At 42.2% G+C, this 15838-nt stretch overlaps 1 protein-coding gene across 1 annotated transcript in view; it reads right to left on the bottom strand.

Moving 5' to 3' along the window:
* LOC124723113 (protein obstructor-E-like) overlaps nt 1–15838 on the bottom strand; it is an 83562-nt gene that overhangs the window by 30922 nt on the left and 36802 nt on the right. Inside the window, exon 2 of the mRNA XM_047248295.1 lies at nt 10309–10563. Coding sequence (XP_047104251.1) covers nt 10309–10563 — 255 coding nt within the window. The remainder of the gene's footprint in view (nt 1–10308; nt 10564–15838) is intronic.

The following is a 15838-nucleotide window of genomic DNA, read 5'->3' as shown; positions in this document are numbered from 1 at the left end:
AAACCTGTCTTCTACGATAAAAAGTTAAATTATGCTTCTACAAATACCGTGGATCCGGTGTAATTGCCCTGCAAAAGCTGTCTTGTATTTGCAGGACAAATCAATCAGTATATAATAAATTATCACTCAGCAATAATTAGTAATTAACTTTTCAATGCTGTGGTTCGGAGTCTTGTAAAACTTTTAAAAGACGTCACAGTCGCCACTGATTGCAGAAATCTTTTATTTTCACTATTACAACTTGGGCCTTCAGGTCACTATCAAGTGTTATACTACAGAAGACTGTGCTTTAAAGGCTCAGATACAACGACAACATGTGTACATACCAGAAGATTTTTGAAGTTTGACGAACTAGCAGCCACCTGTATACCAGCTGGTATGGTAACAGTGAAATTAACTAATTTCTACAGTCAATGTCGACTATTATGTCTTTTAAAACATAATTTGTAAGGTTTTCGCTCTAAATTTCTCGAAACTTAATCTAATCAATTAGACTCAGATTTCTTTTTATTTTATTTCATTATTTTTATTTTGTCATGTTAGTATACTATTGCTGATTTTAGAACAACTTTTTACTAGCAATATTTATCGTTGGTTGGAAAGAAGTTTGGCTAAGGATCGAGTACGAAAACGGCCATAACATATTTAAGGGTCGATCCCAACACCCCGTAGAAGTGATTGTGGAAAACAACCGCAAATCTAAATCGGGAACACTGGACGGCGATTTGATCCCAATGCCTCTTGCAGCCAAGAGTTTTACCCACTGCATAACCTCGGCTAAATTTGCAGCCACGAAGCACCTGAAGAAACTGATGGTACAGATAGTAAAATTTCTGAAGTCCAATGTCAGTAACAGTTTTCAGTGGAACTGAACGAAAAGTATGCAGATTTTACCAATTACTGAAAACTACGTTGCTTAAGTCTAGGGCCGTGCTTGGAACGATTAGAATATCGGGAATAGATCGCAGACCTCGCATTTTAAGTGGGCTTGACTACACACCGCCCACAGAAAGAGAAACAACTTATTCCTGATTTGATGGGGATGCATTTAAAAAGAAAATCGCAATGTGGAGGGGACAGATCCTGACAAACACAGTCCAGGTCCCCCAAGCTCACCAGAATTAAAGAAAACGTGACGTCTGAAGAATTCACTGTGGCCTCGAAAGAATTTCCAGGATAATTTTCTAAACTTTTTAGGCGACTGTCAATCTTACATCTGTTTTAGAGCTGTATTCCAGACCATTTGCTAGTTCCGTTGGAAGCTCTCCCATGGATGCGCAGATGTAACTCACTGATCTGCAGTGTTATTCCCGCTTTAAAGGCAAATTTTTTACGTTACAGCTGTCCAGGTCATCTATATTGTTTTCCTCAGGTAGTGTTTCCACGTCTCCATAATGATGTTGCGAAAGTACTACAATACTTTCATCAACATATATGTGCGGAAGATCATTATTCGATTATGAAACTAAATATGTAACGATTATGTTGGAACTTGATTTCAAAAACGTGGAAAACTGTCTCTGCCTGCGTTTTTGCCGACAATTTGTACCAGATAAAAATTATATTGTGTCTTCAATGCTCCAAAATTAATTAAAAGATGTTGAAAATTTCTTTTTTTTAAATCTATTTCGTTGAGAAATATGAAATGTGGAGCCAACTCGTATGCAGTGCGACTAAATACAGTGCGTTCCCTTGTTGTTTTGCGTGGCACTATCACAGCATAGGGCTACATTGATGTTTTAAGCACCATCTTGCGTACCACTGCTGAAGAGCAATTCGGAGATGGCGATTGCATCTTTCAGCACAACCGAGCACCTGTTACTAATGCACGGTCTGTGGCGGAATGGTTACACGACAATAAAATCCCTCTAATGGACTGGCCTGCATAGAATCCTGACCTGAATCCTATAGAACACCTTTGGGATGTTTTGGAACGCCGACTTCGTTCCAGGCCTCACCGACCCACATCGATACCTCTCCTCAGTGCAGCACTCCGTGAAGAATGGGCTGCCATTCCCCAAGAAAGCTTCCAGCACCTGATTGAACGTATGCCTGCGAGAGTGCCGGCCGGAGTGGCCGTGCGGTTCTAGGCGCTACAGTCTGGAACCGAGCGACCGCTACGGTCGCAGGTTCGAATCCTGCCTCGGACATGGATCTGTGTGATGTCCTTAGGTTAGTTTGGTTTAATTAGTTCTACGTTCTAGGCGACTGATGACCTCAGAAGTTAAGTCGCATAGTGCTCAGAGCCATTTGAACCAACCTGCGAGAGCGGAAGCTGTCAACAAGGCTAAGGGTAGGGCAACACCATACTTAATTCCAGCATTACCGATGGATGGCGTCACGAACTTGTAAGTCATTTTCAGCCAGGTGTCCGGATACTTTTAATCCCATATTGTAGTAATTCACAATTGTTGTTGAAAAAGGAATACTTTCAATGGCTGGAGTATATTTTTCGTCACCAGACCCTTACTTCATATTTACTATGATAAGTCAGAACTGTAAGTTATGCGCGACAAAACAATTCCACTGAAAGATTAAACACAATCTACTGGCGCGAAATACTGGTTTTATTTGCATACCAGAATACCTCAGTGGTATATTGATGAAACTGATTTTTTTCGGACTGTGGGTTATCTGAAAAGTATGTCTTTTAAGTCACGGAAAATAATGGATGCTTTTGCAGAGTAAAGAGACCACATAGTAAATGGTCAATATTTATGTGTACATTCTGTGAGCATCTAAGAGGCACTGGACTCTGCAGCAAGCTCGCCTGTAAACTAAATATAGTCGTATTGATACAAGAGAATATCAACAAAACAAACTGGCATTATCAGGCGGATATGAAACAGCCATGGAACAAGGTAAAGTCATACCACTTTTATTTTCACAAGTCCGTCTTGGTCACATAGATTTTTTAAAAGAATTTGCAGACTAGTTTAGTGTTCAACTGTTGAAAACTGGAAGATTGTTAGACACAAGGTAGTTTTCGTCCAGTTTTCGTACAGTTTCAGGAGTCTGGGAGAAACACGACGTTCTTGCAAACCATTTTGTAGTAGCCAAAGAAGACGCAACACGTGATGCTTCGAACAGATCAAAGTATGAAGGCCACTCAGAAAACTAACATCGACATGCTTTGTTCTACATTTGGCGTTGATATGTTATGAACTTCAAGAACTTTCAGAAGTTAGTGAGAAGCTGCGACACCGAGATGTAGAGTTATTTCGGTCTAATAAGAAGACTTCAGATATTGGTTAACACATTTAATGCTAAGACAGGTAATCCGGGAACTTTTTATGAGCCAGCTGTGACATCTGTCAACAACAAAAAATTTGTGGGAATCAAACTCTACGAAAACACTAAGGAACTGCCCATGAATCCTGTTGACTTTCATAATAATCATTCAAAAGTCATTTAAATGAGAATGCTGAGTGGTGGAGATGCAGTTTTAGCCAATTCAGCCCGTAGAGTTGCCAAAAGCACTTGGTCCAAAGACATTATAACAATACTTCTGGGAAAAGATAGGTAGAGTCATTCGCAGTTGAACAAACGAGATATGATTAAAGCATTTCTTAGGTTTTTGATAATTGTGAGAACTTTGATGGAAATCGTGAAAAAAAGTATGCCACAAATTTCCTTCCATTGACAGCTATCATCAAGAAAATTTCAGTGTCATCTAGTTAACGTGAGAGAGCCTTCTCCCAAATGAATCTGATCATTGCTGACGGTAGAGCCTCTCTGTTAACAAAAACTGTTTCTTCACTACTTTTTCTGAAGCTTAATGGCCCACCACTGACTCATTTTGACCCTGCAAAGTGTGTGGAATCTTGGCTGCTTCATAACGGCAGTCTGCTATAGACAACAGCAAGGCGACATATCAACGAAAACCTTTCAAAGGGTTCACCTAACTGCAATTTCATTTTTGTAACAAATCATAAACAGAGAAATAATGTTTAAATTAATAAAACATGTAATAAGTGCTGGTTAGTAAACATGGGAGTTTTATTTTTTATCAGTACAAATTTGAATTAATACTTTTAAAATGCTCAGAAAAGTGTTAACGTTTATGAAGTCTACGAATAAATATGAATAACACCCACCAGAAAGTTACAGTAGTGGAACCTCATGTTTTACAAATCAAGTTACAAATCTGGTTCTATCTTCCTACTTCTTAGCGCATTTGATTCTTTACACAGTCCATTTAACGTCATCTATTCCACAAGTTATTCCTATTTCTCTAATCTCCCAACTTTTCCCAACGTCGTTTGCAAATACGAGGCTTGTCCAGAAAGTAAGTTCTGATCAGTTGCGAAATGGAAACCACAGTGAAAACCCCATGAAGCTTTGCGCAGATGTATTGGGTACTGTCTCTAGTATGACCATCGATCGCATCAAGTCGCTCTTTTCAGCTGTGAGTGCACTGTGAGCGAGTAAATGTGCCTATAATAACCATGTCTCCCGCCAAGTAGGAGGGCCCACTGAGAGGCTTCGCCTTAATGAATGCAGCCCGCCTAACACAACTGCCACGCACTTCCTTCTTCATGGCAATTCTCAACCGCACTCTGCAGGGGCAGTGAAGACGCTCCTGCAGCCTTTTCGATGGGAAGTGTTCGATCACCCACAACACAGCCCTAATTGGCTTGTCCTAAGTATCATCTCTGTTCACATGGAACGCTGGATACGAAGATAACACTTGCGCGCAGGCTACGCGCCATGGACTAGCGTAGAGAATTATCATAAAGCACAGGCGTCTGCCTTTTATGACGGTGGTGTTGGAAATTTGGTATAACGCTCCGAAAAATGTCTAAGTCGGAGCGGCGACTATGTAGAGAAGTCTCTGGAAAGTTTAGCTAACTCTTGTAAATAAAATGTTTCTGATTTTCACTGTGGTTTCCATTTAGAGACCGATCGGAACTTACTTTCTGGACAGCCCTCGTACTTTTCTTTGTCATGTCAGTATTCTATGTACACTGTCATATTATGAGAAATCTCGAATTTTATAGTTTTATATAGTTCGTCAACAGTTTTCTAAACGTTATCTGTATACCTTGCTCTTAAGTTCACCTCAGCTGTGAATTCTACGCACTTCCTCTTCAGGCCTTATGTTGTCACCCCTAGATAAATACATTCTGTTTCTGCTACATTTATTTGGTCTTCTTGATTCTCGCCACTTTTCCTAAGCTGAGACGTAATACTTGATGTGATACGCCACAAGCCTGCGTAGTTAAATTCGATTCCCGAAGGTCACCGAAATTTTCCCCCTAATATTTGACTTTGGAGTAAGCTTCCATTAACTTCTGGTTTGTAATTGATTCTCTCTTTCTGACTGCTGAAAAATCTTCTAAAATTACGGGATGTGCCATACGCTACTCCGAAAACAACGAACACAATTCCTTTGTTTTCTCCTCAGATTGTCTTCCTTTTAGAATTCTCTTGAGATAAAAAAGTTTTTCCACACACGACTTCCCATTTCTGCAACCTCTTTGATATTCAGCTAACTGCTAAATCAAACTTTCATTGACCTTGTTTAATACGACGTTGTAAAATTAATTACGAGGGCTATTCAGAAAGTGAGTAACGATCGATCGCAAAATGGAAACCACTGTGGAAATCGGACGAGGCTTTTCACAGACGTTTTGGGCAGTGTCTCTAGTATGCCCGTCAATCGCATCAAGACGCTCTTTTCAGTTGTGAGCGCACTGTGAGCGAGTAAAGGTGCCTAGAACAACGATGTCTCCCGCCAACTAGGAGGGCCCGCTGAAAGGCTTCGCCTTAATGAATGCAGCCCTCCTAACACAACTGCCACGCACATCCTTCTTCATGGCAATTCTCAACCACACTCTGCAGGGGCAGTGAAGGCGCTCCTGCAGCCTTTTCGATGGGAAGTGTTCGATCACCCACAACACAGCCCTAATTGCCTCGTCCTGAGTATCATCTCTGTTCACATGAAACGCTAGATTCGAAGACAACACTTGGGCGCAGACTACGCGCTATGGACCAGCGTAGAGAATTATCAGAAAGCACATGCGGCTGCCTTCTATGACGATGGTGTTGGAAATTTTGTATAACACTCCGACAAATGTCTAAGTCGGAGCGGCGATTATGTAGAGAAGTACCTGATAGGTATGGCTAAATGTTGAAAGAAAACAGTTTTGATTTTCACTATGGTTTCCATTTTGCGACCGATCGTTCCTTACTTTCCGAACAACCCTCGTAGAAGGAACGGGTAGGAACACAAACCCTCACCTGTCATTTGATTGGGTTTTCAACTGTTCTTTTTCCATTCGCACCAGTTAGCCACGCCACGCCACTCCAGGCCCTCGCATCTTTTGCCGATCACAGCGCGTATAGTGCTCCATGTAGCGCGATCATATGACCACAGATGACTCTTGCATATAGTTCAACACATATTAGAAGTCTGTGGATTTTGACTGCGCTTTTTTTTCTTCGTGTTTTGTCTCTACGTAAAGAGTATTTCAGAACTCCTGTAACCCACTTCTGAGGGTTGTATAGGGGACTCAGTAGATACAGTTTTGACAACGATCACATGTCCAGAAACGTACAGTTTGTATTTAAAATAACATTGAAGACTGGTCACGGTACGCACACAGCGAAAACAAAGAGCTCTGATCCATGTGCCGTGTACTATAAAAGACCTCATAGTATTGGTAATGATTCGAATACTCGTCGCCATGTTGTCTTCTCCGAGAATAAGCACCACAGTCAATCCTGTAGTTGTGAACGTACCAGTTCCTCGCAGACATTATTGTATTCAGATGGAATGCGATGTCCTAATTATTGCAGAAGGGACTGACGACGGCATCCTCTTCTCAGTTTGTGTACGTATCGTAAAGCGGGAGATTTGAAAGCAATCTGATCTTCAAACTTATAGGAAGCAGTCAAATGAAAACCGGACACAGGCTACAACGGGACCATGCAATGGTTCCATTCAAAAGTAATCACGACACGCGTTAAGACATGTACCTTAAGACATGTACCCCACTGCGAGACGAGGCGACCAATTCTTGTTTCGTAGGAAGCGGTCAGCCGCCAACGGATCCACAACCGCGCCCATTCTTGCACATCCTCGTCCAACTGAAACCGACGTCCACGTATATCTCTTTCTTCGGGTCGCCAAAGGTGTGAAAAGCAGACGGTGAAAGATCCGGGCCATCCCTAAGGATGTTGCAGTGTTTCCCGACCAAATGACCGAAGCGTAGCCTTCGTCTGATTGGCAGTGTTTGGATCGGGCTTTATCGTGCAACAGGATGATTCAGTCCGACAGCGCGAGGACAACTGGCAAAGCCAGCACTGGAAACATCCCACATCTACCCCGCCAAAGGAATTCAGAGCTGTTCACACAAGTTCCGGTAAGGTCATGATGACCTTCTTCTTCGACTGCAGGTGCCCTCTGCTCTTAAAGTTCCTCGAGATCAGAACCTCAATCAGAGTGCAGCGCTATAAAGGCACTTTGCAGAAACTGCGACGCGCCATGGAGTCCAAAAGCCCAGGAATGCTGTCGGACGGAATTATCCTGGTGCGCAATAACTCTCTCTCCCCTCCCCCCCCCCCTTGCCAATCGGACGAAGGCTACGCTTCAGCGATTTGGTTTGGAAACACTGCAGCATCCTCCGCACTGTCTGGATCTATCACCGTGTGGTTTTCACATCCTTAGCAACCTGAAGAAAGATATGCGTGGACATCGGTTTCAGTCGGACGAGGAAGCGCAACAGTGGGTCCGCTTTCGGATGAGTCAGCGACCAGCAGCTTTCTACGAAAAAGCAATTGATTGTCTCCTCTCCCAGTGGGATAAATGCCTCAACGGGTGTGGTGATTACTTTCGAGTAGAACTACTCCATGGTCCCATTGTAGCGGATGTCTGATTTTCATTTGGCTGCCCCTCATTTCTTACATCCAGACCATAGATTTCTGGAGAGTGATTGATTATCAAAGCTTTATTTACTAAGTCCCCTCTACAACCACTAGAATCTTGCAACAGATATGGTGAAACACCGTGTATAGTAGTCTGAGCCTTCGTTACTATCGCTTTTGTGACTAAGATGCAATTATAGGTCTTTTAAACTTTGTTTTAGATAGTAGTTCAGTACAGAGTGATACGTCAGACGCTGGGAGAAATTTTTCTTCTGTAGTAAACAAGGATGACCATGATTCTAGTGATGAAAAAGTTAAGAAAAGTATGACGATATATTTTTTCGTATTCTGGAGATACGCATATTATATACCTTTATTGTGTATCAAAACTCACGTGGCAGAAGAAGAAAACGTTCTCAGATTTTCGTATAAAAGTGTCAGAATAAGTATTACAATAGTGCAACTCCCAGAATCCTCGTCCATTTACAAGCAATGGACTAAGGACTCATTTGCCGATGAATATCCCAGCAGCTGTAAAGAAGAAGAGTCCATCAAACCGTTGCACGATGTGCCATGTGGCGCAACTGGGGAAAATGATATGAAGTTGGTTGACAATGAAAAAAAGAAGTTGTGTTTTTTTTTTCATTTACGAGAATGTCTGTAAATGATCAGCACCAAAACGTGATTCTGAACTTATATAGACAGTACGTATAGAGTTTTTAAAGTAAGGGTATCAAATTTGAATGCAAAACAGTATTTGTTTATTATACAGAGGGGTACAAAAAATGTATTCACTGTTTAAAAGTCCATAAGTGGCAAACTAATTGACGGAGTTGTCTCATCTTCGGTATTGTAATAGTTTGTAGTTCCGGTAATCGCCACACAAGCGTTGTATTGCGTTGTTTTGTTTTGTCAGATGACAGTCGCCAGATAGTCAGCGTTTTGTTCTTAGTTGCACCTAGTTACTCGAGTAAACATGGCTGGCGCAAGGCTTACATTCGATGAAAGGAAGTCAGTTTTGAAGTGGTATTTTAAGTACGAAAACATTAATGAGGTTCAACGGCAATGGCGAAATGAGTATCAAACAGAGCCACCGACACGTTTAACGATTCGTCGCATTCGAGACAAATTTGAAGCCGAAGGCTGTGTTAAAGATGTACACAAACAACCATCTGGACGACCTGTAGCAGTAACAAGTCCAGCTAACTCCCCTCGTGTGTTACAACAATTCAATCGCTCACCACAGAAGTCTGTGAGACGGTGTGCCCGTGAAACTGGAGTGAGTCGCTCAAGTGTTCGGCGAATTTTGAAGACAGCAAAGTGGAAGTGCTACATCCCACGATTGCTACACGCAATGAACGAGGACGACCCAGATCGTAAAATGGAGTACTGCGAGTGGTTTACTAACATGTGTGCAACGATGAAGAGTTTGCAGAGATGATTGTGTGGTCTGATGAGGCACAGTTCAAACTCAATGGTGCAGTAAATCGCCACAGTTGCATCTACTGGGCCGCCGAAAATCCGAACGTCCATGCAGACAAAGCCGTGAATTTGCCAGGAGAAAATGTGTGGTGTGGGTTGTCTTACCGGGGCTTCATTGGGCCATTCTTCTTTGACGGCACAGTTACCGGTGAGGTGTACCTCCAGAGGTTTCAGACATCCATTTTACCTGCCATCCGAGACTTGTATGGAGACGGAACAGTTTACTTCCAACGAAATGGTGTCCCAGCCCACTACCAAAATCGTGTTAGGGCGTATCTCGACGAAAATCTACCAGGAAGATGGATAGGCCGTAGAGGTGCTGTGTGTATCCACCGCGTTCGCCAGACCTAACTCCTCTGGATTTTTACCTGTGGGGAACACTAAAGGACGTCGTTTATCGACAAAAGCCACGCACATTGGATGAACTTCGAGAATCCATCGTACATTCATGTGCAAATATCCAACTGAACACGTTGCAGTCGGTAGTTCGTGCTGCAGTTCGGCGGGATCGTTTGTGTGTGGATGTTAATGGTGACCATTTCGAACACCTACAGTGATATCGTTATGTTGGACTTTAAGCTACACTTTCACCAAAAGTGAGACAACTCCGTCGATTAGTTTGCGAGTTATGGACTTTTAAACTGTGGATACATTTTTTTTGGACCCCTCTATATACCTTTTTAAAATGTATGTCTTCACATTTGCTGACTGTGTCCTATTTAAATCTAACAAGTTACCGGCACTTCACTTAAACCTGATACGAAAGGATTGGAGCGAGAGTATGAGTGTGTATTTCCAGTCTCCAGGGATTTCTGTTCATTCTTTTTTTCAGAATTTGAATTGTAAATCGCTACCTCTAAAATTTGAGTGCAGAATTGCTATGATTGCTGCATATGATGATGGAAGTTTCCTAACAACGTAAAGGAATGCCACTAGAGCAGTCTGTACACAACTTACGGAGTTCCGGCCTTTTGGAACAGTCAATGTTGAAGGGCAGGTCGCACTTCTCCTGATCGGGGCTGTAGTCGTTGAAGACCATGCCGTCGGGGCAGAGCTTCTCGGTGATGGCGCCGTCGCGGCACTCGTAGTACTTGTCGCACTGGTAGGCGTCTGCGAAGTAGCCGTTCGGCTCGGGGCATTCGTCCGCCAGTTCGCCTTCCGCCGCGGGCGCCGCCGTCGTCGGCTTCTTGCGCGACTGCGCCGCGCTCCCACCTGCAACACACACACACTCGTACTTCCTGTGCCTTGTCTCATGCACATAAACTCACACTAACTGCTAGGCATACACTTAACACAGCGTGGGAAAAGTAACACTCCCAGAACATATTTCACGCTCCTTAGCGTCGGCAACACCACTCCCATCATCCACATCTGGGGCACACGATATAAGTCGGGTTGCCTATCTTAGGTGCATGAAATATTTTCCGGCCAGTTTTACGAGGGCTATTTGGGAAGTAAGATCCGATCGGTCACGAAATGGAGACCACTGTGAAAATCAAAAATGTTTTGTTTGCAACAGTTTGCTATATATCCCAGCTATTCCTCTATATAGTCGCTGTTCCGACTTACAAGGGGAGCCCATCACGTTGGCATCATAGATTTACTTCAAACTTTGTATAACTTTAGTAAACCATTAAAACAACATAATGTGCAAATAGTAAGGTGTACTACTCCGGCAGTTCCGAGGAAACCACCAGAGATATTATGCTCGTCTATTATGTAACTCATGCATATGTGCGTAGATGTCGGAAGTTAGATTTCACGGTGGTCAACTTTCGAACTCACTCAAATTCAATTTTTAACCGATACTTTTTTCATCACTGGCCGTATTATTTAATTTATATGACATTTGAGAGGTAATATAATTTCAAAAACCACGTGTATTTGCGTGAAGTTTTAGTGAATATCATGTTATTTGACTACTAACTATTTTTAATTAAATTTAATTATTAGAACAAACATGTTTATAACTATCGACAAGGAAATGAAGAAACGCATAAAGTTTTCCTGAAAATGTATTCCAGACGTGATTTGCGAAATCCTATATACATGCAGTCTAGTAAGGTACTCGGAACTACTTTGCACCTCGACTCTTCGAGCTGCAGACACAGAGGCGGGCCCCATTTGGAAGTTAACCTGCTTGGCGGTGAGACGTTGCTAATGTAGCAAGAACGAATAGTGTAGGTGCAAATTTTTTCGAATATCACAGGATTTACCCTTGTACTACAAAAATGAAGATTTGAGCAGGAGTCGAACAGTCAGCTCGTACACGTTCGTCTTACGAAGCTCGAACACTGACCACTTGACCAACATGAGCTCTAACGTCCGCCACCTACGCACAGATACATCAGTTACATAATAGACACGTCAAACTTCTCTTCGATTTTCTCGAAATTGCCAGAGTAGTACACCTTACTACTGGCACATTATGTTGTTTTAATTGCCTACTAAAGGTGTACAACGTTTGAAGTAAATCCGCGATCCAAACGTCGTGGCCACCCGTTGTTAGACATTGTTCCAACAAATCGTCACAGAAGGCAGCCGCCTGCGCTTACCGTCAAATCTCTACGCTGGTCTTCAGTTCGTTGTCTGTGGCAAAACGTTGTCTTTATAGACAGCGGGTCGCATGAGTAGAGATGAAACTCAGTGGGAGCCGATTTCGGGCTGTACTGTGGGCGATCAAACATTTCCCGTCGATAACGCTGCAAAACATTTGCCATCGATAATGATGCACGGGCTCCTTCGTTGCCCCTGTAGAATGGGACCTAGAATAATGTCACGAAGAAGGAAACGCGTAACAGTTGTGATATGTGGGCTGCATGACATCAGGTGAAATCTCTCACCAGGCCCTTATACTTGGCGGGTGACACTATTTATCCAGACATCTTTACATGCTCACTGTTCCCTCATAACTGAAAAGAGTGACGTGACGCGATCGACAGGCATACTAGAGACTGCCCAACACATCTATGCAAAGCTTCATCGGATTTTCAATGTAATTTCCATTTCGAGCCCAATAGGACCTCATTTTCCAAATAGCCCTCATATTTTGTCTACCCTCTATAATAACAGATCAAAGTTCAAGAAGGTGCTATACAGCACAAGAAAACCACTAGTGTTTACTATAGAAACACCAAGCCTGCAGTCTAAAATTATGCTCAGATAATTCAGCTTTTGGACAAAACTTTCGGTGAAAGTATTTGGAAAACTGTCTGCATATAATTGATTAATTATTTCTAATTGTCTTCTTGTATTGAAGTATCGTTAGTATTGGTACCCCAAAAAATTTTCCAAACTATTATTTGCATAACTAAGTAGGATGAGAACAATTTGTGGGCATACACATCTTTAGCGCAGTGCTCATGTGCGGCTTACATTCTGCTGGTCGTTCTTTTACTCTCTCAGTTGTGTCCTCATTTTTACATGGATAGTGATAAGTCTATGGTCGTTTTTAACATTTATCCTCATTGTAGTGGTGTAACAGATGTACCACACTTAACAGCATGAATATAGCCAACTTACGAATTCTCTAATTTAATTTGGTTTATGATGAATTCCTCTATCGGTTCTGTATGCGTGTTTGATATTTGTATTTACCTGTCAATATGTGTCGTTGGAGGAGCGTGTATGCGATGTTCGTCGTACTCCAGTGTACTGTATTTTGTTGTTGCTCTGGTCTATAGTTGTTACCCAGTTTGTCTCATGTTCCACGAATCATTTGTACAATTAATCGTAAGTGCACACCACTACGTCAAATTGCTCTGAACTGACATCTCGTTTATAAAGGTTCGAATTTAATTAAGCAATCGCTTCTAATTCTATTCTGAAATCTGGTATTCTCAGCACACTCTTGAGACTACGGATCTAAGAATACTGAATTCCCTAACGATTTACGAAATTAAATGTCCAATGCATGTAGTTCCAACTACCATTCCGTGTTCAAAGTCTCTTAATTCCCGTCGTGCGACCCCAATGACATCGGAAATCTTTGTACATGAATCACCTGAATGCATATGACAGCTCCGCCAATACGCTTCCCTATTATACCTTGCGTACGCGATACTAGCGACATCTGTGTCTGTACATATCGCTATTCCACGACTTTTGTCACCACAGTATATAACGTCTGCGAGGTGGCACAGTTTTTAAGAAGCTGAACTATCATTCCTGATGTTCGTTTTTTCGACCATACAAGCCCTGGCTATGGACAATTACGTGTAGATAAGCGTAAAGACTATCATATACTCTGTTTATAGTACCGTCTAGGCAATCATTGCTCTCCTCTTATCCAGCTTAACATCCAACACTATTATATGAGCAGTATAGGGAGATAAACTCGAACAACCATTTTTCAAAATCATTTTCTGTATCGGGAGCCAAACTTCGTAACGATCTCCTTCAAAATCTCAGCAAAATTCCGCTCCTTTTCCACCTCGAAAGATAATTAATGGTCTATCTTCTATCACAACTGCCATTTATTCTGCATACGTTTCTGCAGTACAGTATAGTCACCCTCCCCTCTCTCAGTCTTTCCCAGCCTCTGTGTCTACAGCGCCTTCTATTGAAACAATATACCCTATCTTACAAGTTTCCGTCACTGGCATATCCATATTCTATGTCATCATATCTCCAGTATCGGATGATGTTGAAAAGTGCAAAATTAATATTTTTGTTATTGTTTATATATGTTACTATTAATATTGAGAATCACAATTATTATTAGATACGTCGGCAGTTATAATTTTTCTCGTTAGAGTATCTCAGATGTATACATAATTGAACCACAAGTACGTAAAGAAATTGAGAAGTTTGGTAAACAATTCTTGCAACTTTTTTATATGTATGTTCCTCTCCACTGTCGGGATCCCCTGGTCGGATAAAATAAGTAAATACCCCATCCGGCTATCCAGATTTTGGTTTTTCGTGGTTTCCTGATATCGCTTAAGATATATGCCGGGATGGGTCCTCTGTAAAGGACACGGCCGATGTTCTTCGACATACTTTCCCAGTCTCAGCTTGTACTTCGTCTCCCATGAACTCGTTGTCGATGGAACTGTACACCCTAATGTTCCTTTCTTCCTTTCTAAACGTCTCCTTACAGTGGGCGGCAGCAAGAAAAAATCAAACATTTTTGTGTTTTATGTTTTAGTCTTAAATCATGTTAAGAAAATACCTATGTCGTGGATTCACAGCTGCTTCCTCTCTAGTATAATCCAAACGGTGTACTGCAGGAAGATCCCGTAGAACGAGATGTTAATTAATGCATACGGGTTTAAGAAAGGTCAGACGACGTGACATTCGGAAAGATCAAGGCAAACGAGCAAGTGTCGCCCGAAATGGCAATGCGGGCTCGCGTACATCCGCAATTAAAAGTTGACAGTAGTCTACTAATTTATTTTCCATGTACTCCAGAAACGTCATCTGGAGCGGATGACTCGCAATTCCCGCAAAAGCAAAGGTTTGGTTTAAGGCATGGGTCCCACCCTAAGATCTAACCTCTCAGGAAGTTTCACTTAAACTGTTATTTCGCTGATATACTACAGCGGGAATAAATGTTTGTGTGGCGACGAAATATATGAGCTCTGCTCTTGAACAATTTCTTTGTGGAAGAACTAGTATAAAAAATCAAAAATCCGTAACGGACGCCTTCCTTGAAGGAAAAATTGCCAGGCGTCACTCCGAATGGCAGTGTCAGGAATCCAAAACTCAATAATGCTCCATGATTTCTCTCTTTGTTTCACACTAAACCGGTAAAAAAAGATACGATGTCGCATCCGAGATTGTTAATTATGTCAATTTAAGGAACGGGGGGGGGGGGGGGGGGGGAGGGACTCGAACCCGAGATCTTCAGCTTACGAGACAGTTGCTTTAACCACTACGCCATCTGGACCCAGCGTTTATCGCAAATGCACGAACTATCCCGGCACGCTCCCCAGCCGATCCACATTCCCACCTAGCAGTGCCTAGCCGCCCGCAGTCCCCGTCCATGTGCTTGCTACCTTTTTTTTTAGATTTCCACAGGAGGTCGAACGATACCGTGCATTCCCACTGGAGGTTGTGGATTTATTGCCCATCCATGCTAACCAATTATATTAAAGCATTCATATAACACATACGATATCGTCAAGGCTCGCTTCTGCGGTGACGCTCGACACTGAGAATGCTTTTTTCGAATCCTGATTCTTGGTGACATTTTGATGGCTTGTTGACGGCCGGCGGACGGAGAATAGCTGGTGGAAGGTCGTAATTTGCCAACTTCGCTGAGATTTACTTGCATGATCGGATGAACAGGCATTAATGACGATTTACAGCCGTCCAAAATTAATAAGAAATAAATTAGCTGAATGCGAATGTCTTCGCGTCAGCTGTGTTAGATGTAGATGTACCACCTACTACTTACACATGAAAATTTATGCGGAACCGACATTCATCTACAGCCTGTGTAAGGGACTATGGTTTAGTGATGTAGACAGTGTGATATATGAAA

This window comes from Schistocerca piceifrons, chromosome X, assembly GCF_021461385.2.
Source record: "Schistocerca piceifrons isolate TAMUIC-IGC-003096 chromosome X, iqSchPice1.1, whole genome shotgun sequence".
Taxonomy (NCBI): domain Eukaryota; kingdom Metazoa; phylum Arthropoda; class Insecta; order Orthoptera; family Acrididae; genus Schistocerca; species Schistocerca piceifrons.
This window is presented reverse-complemented; position numbering and strand designations above follow the sequence as displayed.